Source organism: Liolophura sinensis, chromosome 9 (genome assembly GCF_032854445.1).
Source record: "Liolophura sinensis isolate JHLJ2023 chromosome 9, CUHK_Ljap_v2, whole genome shotgun sequence".
Taxonomy (NCBI): Eukaryota; Metazoa; Mollusca; class Polyplacophora; order Chitonida; family Chitonidae; genus Liolophura; species Liolophura sinensis.
Window position 1 is genome coordinate 26,126,622 of NC_088303.1, and position 15,501 is coordinate 26,142,122.

At 37.6% G+C, this 15,501-nt stretch overlaps 1 protein-coding gene across 2 annotated transcripts in view; it reads right to left on the reverse strand.

The window, feature by feature from the left end:
• Positions 1-15,501, reverse strand: part of LOC135474878 (period circadian protein-like) — a 62,207-nt gene that overhangs the window by 32,701 nt on the left and 14,005 nt on the right. For both annotated transcript variants that reach the window (XM_064754532.1, XM_064754530.1), the window contains exons 4-5: positions 4,189-4,346; positions 2,490-2,608 (exon numbers count right to left, since the gene is read on the reverse strand). In XM_064754532.1, coding sequence (XP_064610602.1) covers positions 2,490-2,608; positions 4,189-4,346 — 277 coding nt within the window. The remainder of the gene's footprint in view (positions 1-2,489; positions 2,609-4,188; positions 4,347-15,501) is intronic.

Genomic DNA, 15,501 nt, shown 5'->3' on the forward strand with positions numbered 1-15,501 from the left:
CATATTTTTTATTTATTTATTTATTGGATTGGTGTTTTACGCAGTACTCAAGAATTTGAGTTCTTATACTATGGCGGCCAGCCATGGGGAAACCCATGACCATCCAATAGCTGGCAGACCTTCCCACATACAGCCTGAGAGGTAGGCAGCGTAAGCTGGGCTCGAACTCACAGCGGCTGCATTGGTGAGAGGCTCCTGTGTCACTGCGCCATGCTGGCATGCTAACAGCCTCAGCCACAGAGCTGGTAAGTGCATGTACATATATGCCTTCTACTGAGTCAGGTGTAACTTCTTATTTCACAGGACTGGCCCGGATAGCACAGTTGGTAGAGCGTCCGCTTCGGGACCGGTAGATCCAGGATCAATCCTTGGTCGAGTCACACCTAAGACTTTAAAAGAGGAAGTTGTAACTTCCTCGCTTGGCGTTCAGCATGAAGGGGATAGTGCAACGACTGGTTGACCCATATCAGTATAATGGCTCGGGCGGGGCGGCTTACTTGCCTTCGGTAAGTCGTCTCAGTGATGCAGCACTAAATAAAAGAGCGGTGGAAATCCGTCCTGCAACAAGGAGGCACATTACACGTGCATGCACCCTAATGACTCCTTCGTCGTCGTGTGACTGAAAAATTGTTGAGTACGACGTTAAACCCCAAGCACTCACTCACTCACTCTTATTTCACAATAAGATGAGGATCTAAATACACAGCATCTGAGTTAGGATTACCCAATCCACCCTCACAAAAATGGGCCATAATCAAAAAGTTTTCATGGGGGCCTGTCAAAAGCCTGGCAGAAGCACCTTGTTCCTTTCCCAGCTCATCGTGATGACATCACATTAAAGACAGTACAGCGTTACAATCCTGCTTCATACTATTAAAAAGAATTTGTTCTTTTTTGCTTTCCTCTCATCATTAACAGACGGGTCAACCTAAAAGATGGTCTGAGCTCCCGGTCTGGGCCATGCGGCCAAACGGCAATGAGCATAGACTGAAAACTGACAGCATTTGTGCTATATCAGTTTTCAGTCAGCTTTAAGGCTGAGCTGTGTATGTAATTCCTATGTAAACAAATAATTAATTACAGCAAATAATCCACTTGGCTTGTGGCCGGCCATAATCCACATGGATGAGGCTGTTGTATTGAATTTACGTCTTTTGTCAGCTGTTACATCTGTGGGAGAAGGTTGTTGGAAGAAACCTTACAGATGAAGTCATTCCATTTAATGCTTTGTTTGTAATCAGCTGTTGAATTCTACTCATTAAAAACCCTCTTCAATGTATATATTGTGTAACAGCATTTTAATGCAGCATCCTTGGCTTCAGGTATTACAGTTAAATGCGTGATCCCAGGAAATAAACATCATGAATAAGATTTACCAAATGTAACATAAATGTGTGTTTAAAGACTCACACGCAAAGAATCTGCAAGTAAAAGAGGGAACTGTTCATTGGTTTGGTTAAACTATAAAATACCAGTATATCAGCATGACACTTGTCAGCCTCTTCGGGGATGTTAATCGTGAAAGCTTGGATGAAGCTGGTAACAACATGAGACGATGTGAAATAAAAACTTTATCTGGCATACAGTTCAATACCCATATTCAGAGATACCGCATGGTCACTGGCCTATTGTATACTGATTAACACCTAAAAATTCAAACAACATGACAACTCTACAAGATCGGTCATTTTTAGCGCTTGTGCAGCTGCTCTATACATAACGTCCTCGTCAAACGTCTCTTTTCCTGACTCCATACTATGTTGTTCCCATACCATATATGTAGCTGAATAATGGAAGGAACAACTCAATAAATTAACCGTGGGATGTGTGTGACCTCCTGTGGGTTAATGAAGTCCACGGTGGGAAAAAACAGCTGGAGAGTAAGGTGGGTATGACATAAGCCACCAAATTAATTACCTGTGCTGTGTTGACTTATTAAACTCACTAAACTCAGAACTCATGGTTACAAATTAATCTACTGCAATGTTATCATTTAAAATATATGTATGCATTTTTTCTTTTCCAAAGCATACAAACTATATTATATTAATTTTATAAAGAATGCCCTGGCATGGTCTGGATACCCAACATTCTGACAATGTAAGTCTACAGATATCTTCAAAACTGTAATAAATTATTCAAAATATAATCTGAAAAATAAGGCAGAAGAAACTTGAAGAATAGTTTAAAAGTTTAGACCTTTATTTCCTTGCTGGGTCTAAAAAACTTCTTATCAAGAGGCGTGAGTTTATTTTTTCTAATTTCTTGTTTTGCGTTTCCTGCTTTGCGATTATTCACAAATTTCAAGCAGATCGATTTAAAATAATCCTTAAAGGAATTAATACCGATGGCTGCATACTGTCCCTAATATAACATCAAAAGTCCAGAGGATTCCACATTCCCAAGAACACCCCCCCCCCCCCAACCCCCAATTCCTAAGGGCGGGGAAAAAACAGACTAACGGCTATGGAAGTATGAAAAACACTCACTTCATCTGTATTTTGTGCTGTGCCTTCTTCTGAAGCCGTGGTAAAACTTTGAAAACCAGATTCCAAGTCATCTCGACTTTGCTGACTTCGACTGTCTTTATCACTTTCCATTTGTTGAGCTGCACAAAAGCACAACACATAGAACAATGAGAATTAGAATTCATACATTTATAGCAGCCAAGACTGTTAAGATCACACTTTCTCAGACAATCTTGTGTAAGAAATACTGAATTTACTGAATACTGAATCTCGTACAAAACCATGGCACAAAAAAGACTACCCTAAATGACCTAAAAATCTGACCACAAAAGAACGTTTTTGGAGGCAAATAAATGTCATGAGATATTACTTCTGGTCCTAAAATTGACATTTTTCCAGCTGGGCATCACCTTTCTAAAAGCAGTAGAACTCTCAGAATCTGGAAAAATGAGCAACATAGTCACAGACGAAATATTAGGTCCTTTAGGGTACTTTAGTCCTTCATCCCTTAACCCTGAAGTTGTTATACTCCTATCCAAAATTTGCATCACAGTTAGCGGTTGCTGTCAGTACACCTGAAGACTGATAGGTCCAAAAAAAACATAAGATTATACCAACAAACTCCTGTATGTTGTACAAATGTTAATCCATCAATCCATGTGAAGGCAGTTTAACCATCAACCCAAGCTCTCACATTTTCTAGCAGTGAGACACCTATATAACATTACAATACTAAGCTGAATGTGGAAGTTAAACCTCTACCCAATCTTTACCCTATATAGCACTGAGCTACGTGTAAAAGCTTAAACTCAACCCAATCTTTACCCTATCCAGCAATGAGCTGAGTGCAAAAGCTTAACCATAACCCAATCTATACGTATCTAGCACTTAGCTGATTGTAAAAGCTTAACCATACCCCAATCTTTACCTTATCCATCATCTAGCTGAATGCCGAAGCTTAACCATAACACAATCTTTACCTTATCCATCATCTAGCTGAATGCAGAAGCTTAACCATAACTCAATCTTTACCTTATCCATCATTTAGCTGAATGCAGAAGCTTAACCATAACACAATCTTTACTTTGTCTAGCACCGAAATGAATGCAAAAGCTTAACCTCAACCTTATCTAGCACTCAGCTGCACGTAAAAACTTTAGCTTAACCCAATCTTCACCCTATTTAGCACTGAGTTGAGTGCAAAAGCTTAACCTCAACCCAATCATTACCTTATTTTGCACCACGCTGAATGCAAAAGCTTATCCTCAACCTAATCATTACCTTATCTAGCACCAAGGTGAATGCAAAAGTTCAACCATAATCCAATCTAGCAATGAGCTGCATGCAAAAGCTTAACCTCACCTCAATATTTACCCTATCACACTAAGCTTAATGCAAGAGCTTAACACAATCTATACCCTATCTAGCAGAGAGCTGAATGCAAAAGCTTAACCTCAACCCAATCATTACCCTATCTATCACAGAGCTGAGTGTAAATGTTCAACATCAAATTAAACCCCATCTAGGTCTAAAATATAACAAGAAAGTTAGCTAGACTATCTCAGGCTTAAGCATTCTCTTATGAGAAAGGGTCCTCCAATGAGCAACTTATTAATAGAAAGTATCACAATGAACATTACCAGTTACCAACTATACACATTAGGTTTAGGCAGCCACATTTAAGCGGTATACATGTGCACAATCAGGGAGGTACATGTACCTTTGATTTTCCGCATGCTATTGACGACATGTTCCAGGGTTGAAAGGGTTCCTGCACGGCTCCCTTTGGGTTTTTCCAGGTTCACCATTGTCTTTAACTCCTTCAGAAACCCCTTCACCTTGTCCTTACGTTTGGTTTTTCGTTGCAACATGTCAAAGCTGAAACACAGAAAACAAAGATTTACTGTACATGAAGTGGATTTACATGAACATTAGTTACTTTCTGCAAGTGACATATTAAAGTCATTTAAAGCTGAACTTTAACTAAATATATGCCTAAACTAAACAATTACATGCACTATTTATACAACAGACATGGAAAAAAAGACAATCCAGTTATCATTGCGAGCGCTGAGATTGGTATATGTGTGGCCCAATATTGTCACCTCTACGCATGTGTGAAACAACTGGAGATACAGTACTTACAACAAAATCAAAATCCAATAAAGTGACTCGCAATATAAAGGTTGGGTTGAAAAAAAAAAAGACAATGGGAAACCATAAAAACTCCTTCCTGCCTTTAACAAAGCAGTCCAAAGCTATGTACTCTGGTGTTCTTTCGCCTTTTCCCCTTACATTTTTCGGTGTACTTGTGATAAACACTTAAGCAGTACGCAAGCATTGCAGCATCACAACAGCTTTACTATGATCTGGAGAATCTTCTATTAATGGTGGGGGCCTCCGTGGCCGTAGTGGTTAGCACGCCAGCGCGGCACAATGACCCAGGAGCAGGCTGGTACTTGATGTTTCTCTTCCTTACCCCGCTAGCGCAGCGTAATGACCCAGGAGTCTCTCACCAATGCGGTCGCTGTGAGTTCAAGTCCAGCTCATGCTGGCTTCCTCTCCCTCCGTAAGTGGGAAGGCCTGACCTGCGGATAGTCATGGGTTTCCACCTGCCTCTGCCCAGTTTTCTCCCACCATAATGCTGGCCGCCGACGTATAAATGAAATATTCTTGAGTACCGTGTAAAACACCAATCAAATAAATAAATAAATAAATAAATAAACTCTTCAAACCTGACTGTGACAGTACCAGATTGTTTGGCAGATACTGCATAGCGTATGATCTTGGATGAATGACCTGTGGCACTTTAATCTATTCACAACTTTAGCATACCTAAAGAGTTTACACGCATGTCTATCAAATAAGATCTTCTGTCAACTCTTCCTATCATTTACCTGACCCTCAAATTTGTAATGTGTTGTTCTCGCCTAGTTTTGAACTCACTGACGTCTGATATGAGATGATGTTAACTTTGTTATCTACAGACGTCTGAAAGAGGCATCAAAGTACACCTGTCCTTGGTGTAATGTGCGCTAATGTTCCTTCGCCTGTTACCATGGTGAGAAACATTTAGTATGCTCAGAAACCTTGTACAAAAACTTCTGTATCCCTTTAAACTACTGTTTTTTACCCAGAATTTTGCAAGCGTCACATCTGTCTCATTCTGACTTATTCATCCGCCTAATACCAGGACATAAGAGTGTTGTGAAGATTGATTAATTTCTTATTAGAACAACTTAACAGTTGGCAACAAAAGTATCCAATTGAGGCCTTAATGTGCTTCTGAAAGTCTATTTCATAGATACTCAACTCAGTAATCTAGTCTAAGGCCTAATGTACTGACACACAACATCCAGGTTGGAGAATATGGTTAACTCAGCATATCTGATGTATATTTATTACCTTAAGTTATTTAACATGTTTAGTTACTGTAACTTTCCTTGTTAAGTCACAGGTTTTTTTCCAGTCTACTCACCCAGTCATTATCAAATTTTCCTACATAACATTCAAGGAGGGGGATATTGTAAAATCAGCAGATATGACACAGATCTGTTAAGAAGGAATTTAGTTAAAATGTATTCATTAATTATATCTATACTTTAGTGATGATAGGAAAATTAGATCTCATTTAAAAAGTGTGAATCCTGAGATGCCAGAATTGCACATGTATCATGTTAGGGGGCTTAAATAGTATGTTGACAAGTTTTAAACCTCAATACTTTCTTATCACAACACCATTTCCTTAGCCCAGAAGAGAGGAAGCAAATCCTGGAGATGTTGGCAAGAATGGAGGAGGACTATGGTGGGGCTGATTATGATGGTGATGAAGGTATACTTGGCTCTCAGGTTACCATTGCTCCAAGGCTAAAAAATAAAATATTATACATTTGATGTTACGCGACTGACCTTGAAAAAGGCCCCGACTGAAATTCTTTTTTTTATTTTTACACTTACCCAATTTTTTTATTTTATCTCAATTAATTACTTGTTTTTTTTTTTAGCCAATCGTTTGAAATATTAGTATGTTTACAGGTGACGGGTGCTCTTTTGAGATAAAATTTCCTCTCCTGCTCTTGACAAAAGCAGGTCTTTATACTGCTTTAAAGTGTACACCATATCCGAAACCCTTAGATCAAGGTACCTGTGAATTGATAACCAGTGTCATTGTGTTTCCATAGGGATTTCAAATTAATTACTCATTTTGTGAGATAATCATTGTAAAATGTTCAACGAAATCTTGTAAACCTCGCAGCGGTCAGCGTCTTATGACAGCAAATTTAGAATTCTCCATGATCCAATTCTTTTCACCACGCTATACCTTAAAAACACACCTTATTTCACGAAATTGAATTTTTGAGAATTGTGTGACTCTGGTTATAACCGGTGTGAAATGTTTACAAACACTGAAGAAACATGGACACAGGCCTATACATCCAAGGACAAATCTCTAAAGCTATAGCCATAGCCCACTTGCTTAGATCCCCTAGTTCATTTTTTTTTGAAGTAAATTAATTCAATTATGGACTGGAATAATCACAGTGACAAATTGAGACTTACTACATCAAAATACTTGCTGTAACATGATGAAAACGAAAGATTTTTATTTTAAACCTAGGTTATCAAAACAGACCCCCTTTTATGTTTGCATCCACCACTGTGTTAATCCCATTTTACACAGATCCGAGGTCCCCACATGAGCCCCTTCTGTTGGCATGGAAGAATAACCTTTGGGAGATCCCAAAATTTAAAACAAGATTAGTCAGGTGTGTGGATAGCTTTTCTTGCCCTCAAAACTCTATGCTAGGGAGCATGTAGCTGGGAATATACTGGTATAATTTCCTGTACTGTCACTGAGACCACCATTGCCAGGTGCTTTGCTGGGTAGAAAATGTGTCTGTTTACTGATACATTGTTGTGAAGTGGAACAATTGTAGTGACACAAGAAAGGGCAGGTGCATGTTAGATGCAGGAAAGTTCACATATAATTACAAAGCGGATATGTTTCATCTTTAAATCTTCATGCAACACAACATGATTTTGGCTCTCCTCTTCCTCATGTATAAATGGTTTGGCCAGTGTAAATTAGGTCAAGGCTTGTGATCTGAGACAAGGTTCACTTGCGTGCTTACACTCTTAATACTATTAGACAAACAGGTACATCGAATGATGTGTTGAGGACATACTAAATGTTTGATCCTTCACATGAAGGAAGAATCCCCTAAATCTCATAAATTTAAAACTAAAATTAGGAAATTTAGGAAAATGGAAACAGATTTCTCACGATTGATTTTCTTCCCACCATAATGATGGCCATCGTGGTATAAGTGATATACTCTTGATGTTCACCAGAAGGAAGGAATTTTTGGGAACATTTTTTTAGTAATCTTTGAATCATGGGTAAAAAAAGTTATTCCCACCTTCAGTGTCGTGAATAGGGTTGGAAAAACTTCCTGTGAAGTCAGAGTTCCTGAACCCTTACAGTATAGTCCATAATGCCCACCTTAGTATTCAAATGTTTAAACCCATTAACTGTTTTTAAATCTAAAAAACTTAATGAAAGTATATTTATGCATAGTTTTAAGTGATCTATTTAGTGATGAATACTTTGGTTTTTAGAGGTCTTTTCCTTTAAATTTGTCAAGATTAAGGGTTACCTCCGTTTTAATAATGGCCGACTTCTTATAAGTTTAATATTCTTTCGTAGTGCATTAAACACCAATAAATAAATAACTAACTCATATGCATACCATCTTTACTCATACATGTATCACCCTTACATATTGTACCATCTTTCCTCATACACTCTATCATCATTAATGACACATGTCGTATTTACTCATACATTTTGTTTCAAACAGAATGGTATCTGAGTAAAAGACTATGGATCATCCCAGCTGTAGTCATTAGGTGTACATACACACTGTATGTATAGGCCATGTCATGCTACTCATTATGTTAACAGAAGTTTGAACTCCAGAGCAAGATCAATCAGTGAATAGGACTTGTACTTGCCCTCGTCACAAATACAGGGCTTGCTCTGAATACAACTTTTGAATATAACCCTAACTATAGGTCTACAGACTGTATACTGTCGGAATACAAAACTGGCCAAAGCACAACACGCATGTTTTCGATCGCCTGAGTTTATCCATATTGTAAGCGGATGTCCAGCTCGCCACTATGAGACCTATCAATGTGTCGCTCTTGCTGACAGACCAGAACTATTTTCTGTTTTCTCAGAGCGAGAGCATGTTATACAGAAAATAGGACGTTGTATGACCCTTGAGGCAAAACTCAGGACTATTTCTGGTTCCCTGTTGTTTGGGTTATGTTTCTAATCATTATCCTGTAGTCCCAGAATCCATAAGGTTATAGCCAGGGGTCTGAAAATTTAATAAGAAAATCACACCAAAATTCCTTAAAATTCTTTTCTGGTATGAAAGATTCAAAGGCGACTGGGCTAAAAGAGCTTTGTCTGGGTCACATGGTTTGGCGGCCATATTGGATTATGTCATACAACGAAAATGACTGAGCAGAATCTGCTAAAATTTAACATATGACAAGCCCATGAGAGGATACATTGAAACAATATTTATCATGTTGTGACCAAGCATTTTTTGAATTTGAATAAAACAAGTATGCTACATGATATAGATTGATCTATTGGATTACGAATCCACACAGTCATACTTATGCCATAAAATGTGATCAAAATATGTACAGTTGCATATTTCCTAATAATTGTATAAGCCAAGCTCATTCTTTAAAGACTTTCCTTTAAAGAGAAAAAAAAAAACACTGGAAAATAATTATTACATGGCAGGTATTTGGGACCATCTCTTGGTATATATTGTCTTTGCGTAATAGTATTATAAGGTTATACGGAGGTTGTCATACATGTTTATACAAATATATTTGCACTAGAATGTAGTCTTTTCAGGTAACAAGTGCGTTCAACCTGGCTTTTGATCATATTTATATTTTTAACATAATCATAAATATTATCATAATTCAGATTAAATGTATTTGTTTGGATATGAAAAACAAATTTGTATTCAAATAAAATTATTGCACAAGCATCACATCCTTATTTAGAATATTATTATGCAAAGACTATAAATACCATGAAGTGGTTTCAAATACGCACCATACAAAAATATTTCAAATAACCTTTTCTGCTTATAGAAAAAAATCATAAAAAATATTAAAGACCATATTTTCCAATAAGTTTTCATCATCCATCTGATTTTAGCATCATTTTTATGTTTTCCTCTCCTTTAACCTTTGAGAAGAGGACAGAGGACAGCATACTTTTTTTGTTCACAGAAAAAACTACTGCGAATTGCGCATGAAAAACTGAGACTAGAAGGATGGCTGTAAGTGGACACTCACAGGACTGTCACGTTTTTCCCCTCACAAGAAATACACGAACATGTCTTCATGATGTAAAGGCGAGCTAAAAAAAGCCGAGAAGCATCGTGGACTTTAAAAGCCAGCTAACATGCAAACCATCCATCTACATAAATAGTGATCATGCAGTCCCAAAGATGAAATTGCCCAACATGGCAAGAACATCCTCATCATAATGGGATCTCTAGAAGATATATAAGAACACATTTTATCTGCATGTTCAATGCCAGAACCACAAATACTAGGCTTAAAACACCTCCAACAGTTCATCATCCCAAAATTCAGCTCAGTGTGACTACATCACTCAGTATTCCAATGAACGCTAGATGAATAACTGCAATGCTACATCTACTGATATCATGAACATCATACCTAAAAAACGCAACCTTTTCTTTTAGTCATCCCAATATTGTAATTTGTAACTATCATCTGGAATAAATTAGTTTCTAACTATCACCTAGAATAAATCAGTAAACATGTAAAAAACCAAAAAATGAAATGATGCAATGCACTTTCAAATTACCAGGCAGTAAGAAATGATTAATGGCACAACTTCCTATCAAGTCAGTAAAGGTAGACACTGAAAGGTAAACAGAAAAGAATGTGACAGCCAGGTGAGTTTTATCATTGTAAGTGGGGTGAAATCCTCGACCATGGAACTCAAACTCAATGCTGATTGGTCATTTAACCAATGCATCAAACTGCTTGAAGGGAGAGGTAACATAACTTAGATTTAGTAGCAAGGCTACCGATTAGCTCGCCTGTAAGAGACACATAAAAGCAAACCTTCAATACATAACTTATCAATGTTGTCATTCTAATACTCTACATTAATTCTAAAATTCTTTCTAAAAAGACTGTGTAATACACAGTCGTGTACTTTATACATGTACACACAGCTAAGCAACAATGGAACATCCCCTTTGTATTGTTGGGCTCTGTATGTGCAAGAAAACGGAGGTCATAACACGCACTACTTTTTCATATACCACCCTTGACTTTCTGTTTAACATATTGATTTCGTATGACATAGGTGATGCCTGTGCTTTGTACACACCAGACAAAAATGAAGCATGGTCTCTGTGAGTTCAGTCCATGCTGACTTCTTCTCCAACAGTTCATGGGAAGGTCTGTCAGCAACCTGCGAATGGTCGTGGCCCCCCCCCCCCCCACCCCCAGGCTGCCGTCATATAAGTGAAATATTTTAGAGTATGGCGAAATACACCATTCAAACAAATAAATAAATAAAAATGAAGCTGTAGAAAGACTGTATTAAAAACTATATCAAATACGCCCTCTATCGGGGAAACAAAGAAACAACAAACATACACTTAACAGCCTGGCAGGAAAATTATTTAATTTTCAATGAATTAAAGAGCATGATTACTAAGATTTTATAATAAGATTTTTTCACTTTGTGAAACGTCAAGGTAGTGTGAGCATGTTGAAAGTGTCTACTAAAGTTATTTTATTTATCTGATTGGTGTTTTTGCGCTCTACTCAAGATTATTTCTCTTATACGGCAGCCAGCATTATGTTGGGAAGAAAATGGGCTGGGAAACCCACGACCTTCTATAGTTGTTGGCAGACCTTCCCACACACGACTGGAAAGGAAGCCAGTATGAGGTAGACTTGAACTCAGAGCAACCACATTGGTAAGAAGCTGTGCCATTGCTTTATACATGGAGAAGCACTATTACGCAAAGCCCTAATTGGAAGTAATTACCCAATTGCCATTAAACTTAAATATGCACAAGTTCAGATGATAGGACGATGTATGGTAAGTTTCACCGAAATCAGTGCAGTTGTTTAGGGGGACAGACAGACAGACAGGGTGATTCCAGTGAACCCCCAGTAACTTCGCTGAGCCAAGTACAATTATGCAAAAAAGTACAATGAAAATGACGATAAAATGAAATGCTGGTATCACTAAAGATGCAAGCTTCATAAAACTGCAAATTATTTCTCTACACCCCATGGTTCTGTCAGAATGTTTCAAAATATACTATACAGAGGTGGTTGAAAAGGCTGGAGAATTAGAGTACATGAATTACATCAAGTAATGACATCACAACATATCTTTCTCCTACAAATTTCTGCTATATTTTTCAAGCGATGACTATGAGCTACTGTAAATCTTCAAATTTCAACTACTAAAGCACTTTTTTAAGTGGAATTTATGCATACAATTATTATGAAAATAATGCTAAAAATGATTTGTTTATTTCACTTTAGATGCCAGCTTCATAAAACTGTGCCATTTATTTCTCTACACCCTATACTTCTCTCAGCATGTTTCAAAATATTTGTTGAATGAGTGAGTGAGTGAGTGAGTGCTTGGGGTTTAACGTTGTACTTAACAATTTTTCAGTCATATGACAAGGAAGGAATCCTTAAAGTTCATGTAGAGTGTAAGTACCCCTAAGGTTGATCTAGGCATGCCACTGTCACTAGATTTTATGCTTTAATCTTCTTGCGGTGGCTTCCAAGATGAAAGCAGTGCTGATTTAATTAGAGAACACGGCGTTTCAATAAATTTAGCGTATTTTATAAAAGAAAACAGAAAAAATATCTCTTGTATGAAAGAAAGACGAAGTAGCAAAACTTTAATTCTTTAGTTATAACAAATTCAGAGAAAAAAAATGATATTATAAGATGTTTAATTAAGTTTAAGCGTTGTCCTGTGAGATGATGTCTTCTCATTCCCATAAACCTTCAGCACCCCTAATGAATTTTGCTCAGACTCTTAAACTTGTTATTTAGAAACTGCTGATCAAACGCTAAAATGAACGACAAAAAATGTATTGGAAGAGAAAAATGCACTTTGGGCGGAGACTGTATGTTGCTATCATTGCTGAATATTACATGGTTTGTAAATCACCTGATTTTACGTCTATGGTGTTACATAAATGATACAGACAACACTTTTTAAATGGCCCTTCTGCTACACGTAAATAAATTGTTGTGAACGATCTGAAAATGATGTCTTATGCAGTCGTTTTGTGTTATGATCTGTCACTTCATGGAGTGAATTGGTAAAGGAATGTCATAGCTTAGGCCACGCACTCTAATAGCATCGTGTTTGACTGGATAAAATTCTCAAGGTTCAAAATGCATCGGCTTAACACTTAAACTAACTGCAAAATCCAATTTGTTGCATCAATATCTGTCTATCCACTATAAGAAACCTCACTGATAATCAAAAGCTGACAGGTTTCTTGACGTCACAGCTAATAATCACGTGACGCTCTCAACCCTAGTGATTGATCAAGTTCATAAGGGCCTCTTCAGCATGTGTACTCAGAGTGAATTATCCGTAAGTGCCATATCCCAAATGCTAAACTTCATCTTCTTGGCTTTCAAAACTTTATAGAATTTTTTACATATTTTTCTGTGATAACTGTGTCCTATATCATTTTTTTCTATGTATATATAATGGCAGACTTTATGTTCACTTGAACTCTTTTGTTCTCAAAGTAATTGCGCATTACGGGATCCTGTTTATGATCAGTCAGATTGTGGTATGCCCAGTGCCCTGTGTAAGTGCCCTGAAGCACTCTGTCATACACTGAACATGAAATGTTACAAGGCCACGGGAGGTTTCAATCTGAATACAAAGGCACAGGGGATATGTCTGCCAACCGGCTGGGTTACATCGGGTCAGTTGTTCCTTCTTCCATTCTACCTTTATGCATGAACCTACATGTACTACACATAAATTAGCAGGATATATTATTCTAGGACATAAGAGTTGTACTAATAATGTTGTAATTGAACTATGTTCAGCAAAAATACGGAAATCCTCAACCAGAATCAGATCACAACAGATTGCTATAAACAAAAAACATCAAAATCACACAACATCAAAAACTTGACCTAGAAAATGCCAGCACTTGCATGCATTGTTGTGCATGAGTGGTGTTCTTTTCACATTTGCACAATGGTGTTTTATTTTAAATTCTGAAGTTCAATGGAACACTGAGACCGTTCCTGCCTCTCAAAAAAAAAAACCCATGGCTCGCATCTCAAACTCCCACCTTCTTCCCACTCCTTCACCTTCTTAGCTCATTTCTGTATCATTTTCTGGCTGACTTTTCTATATTATTTTCTGGTTGACTTTTTTATGTCATTTTCCGGTGAACATGATCTTCTTAATTTACTACCCTCACTGATAAAACTAGTTAACTTGCTGTCCTGAAGTCATATCAATGATAACAGGTACCAAACAGAAACCCATCAACGGGTCTTTTTGAAAAAGCTCGGAAATGAGCTTGAAAAGTATTGTACCTTAATTCTTCTAATTTTTGGGACACCTGGTCTGCTCTTTATATCCATTGTCCATGCAACTGTAGCAAGAATATTTAGTTTCTTTTTTTCACATGGTTAGTCCAGCTAATGAAAAACAAATTCATATCTTTACTTTTCCAAAAAAAATGGAAGAGAAATTCTTTGCTTTTAGCACTAGTAATATCTGTCTTAAAAGTTAGCAGAATTAAGGTTTTTCATTGACATCTGTAGATATAACCACAATTTAAAAAAAACATAAAAAAGAACTTTTTTTTCAGTGCAGGTCAATTTGGGAGTCACAAACACGGACTTCGTTGAGACCAGTAGCATTCAGAAATCAGCGGTGGGACACTGATGGGCTCATTGTCACCACGAACACTTGAATTTAAAAATAGCGCACTATGTCCACCCAGATGGACTAAGGTTGTTGAGCCATGAATTTTGGGAAAATAATTAAAGGGTTGAGGAAATCAAGAGTTCCCTCCTGAGGCTCAAGACAAAGCATTCACACATGCATTTATAAAATAGACAGTGCACCGGACTTTCACACTAAATATTTTGAGGTGGAATGAAGCAAATAATCACTGACCAATTGTATTTCTTCAAGCTGCATGTAACATAGTTCAAAACAATAAAAATCTTTGCATTAGGGATCAAGATTAAGTCCGTCTCCCTTGTGGTCAGCGTTCATCATGTATACATGTATCAGTGTTGATTGCGGAGTAAACTACCTCCATTGCAGAAGAACGGCTGTTTGATCCGCGGACTCCTCGAATCGCAAAAACGTTACAAAGCGACTTCCTTCCCATATAAAGTTTGCCTTTTCAGGTTTCTGTCATAAAGTGTTACATCTGTTTCACATTTCATAATACATTTAAATACAATGGTACGAATACGAACTTTTTGCCAATAAGGTCACTAGATGTAACGGAGGAAGGCATTGATGCGACGCCGGCACTACCATCAGTCACACAAGTAAGTGTGATTGAAATGTTAAGTGTACAGCAACAACACCAACAACACTGCGCCGATAGTGATAGTCAAACAACGGCACAAGCCACTGTTCTGGGCAATACAGACAGAGCAGAAAAAACTGTGGTGGGCAATACAGACAGAGCAGTAAGAACTGTGGTGGGCAATTCAGATATTGCAGTAAGAACTGTTGTGGGCAATACAGACAGAGCTGTAAAAACTGTGGTGGGCAATACAGATATGCAGCAAGAACTGTGGTGGGCAATACAGACAGAGCAGTAAAAACTGTGGTGGGCAATACACACAGAGCAGTAAGAACTGTGGTGGGCATTACATATAGTGCAGTAAGAACTGTGGTGGG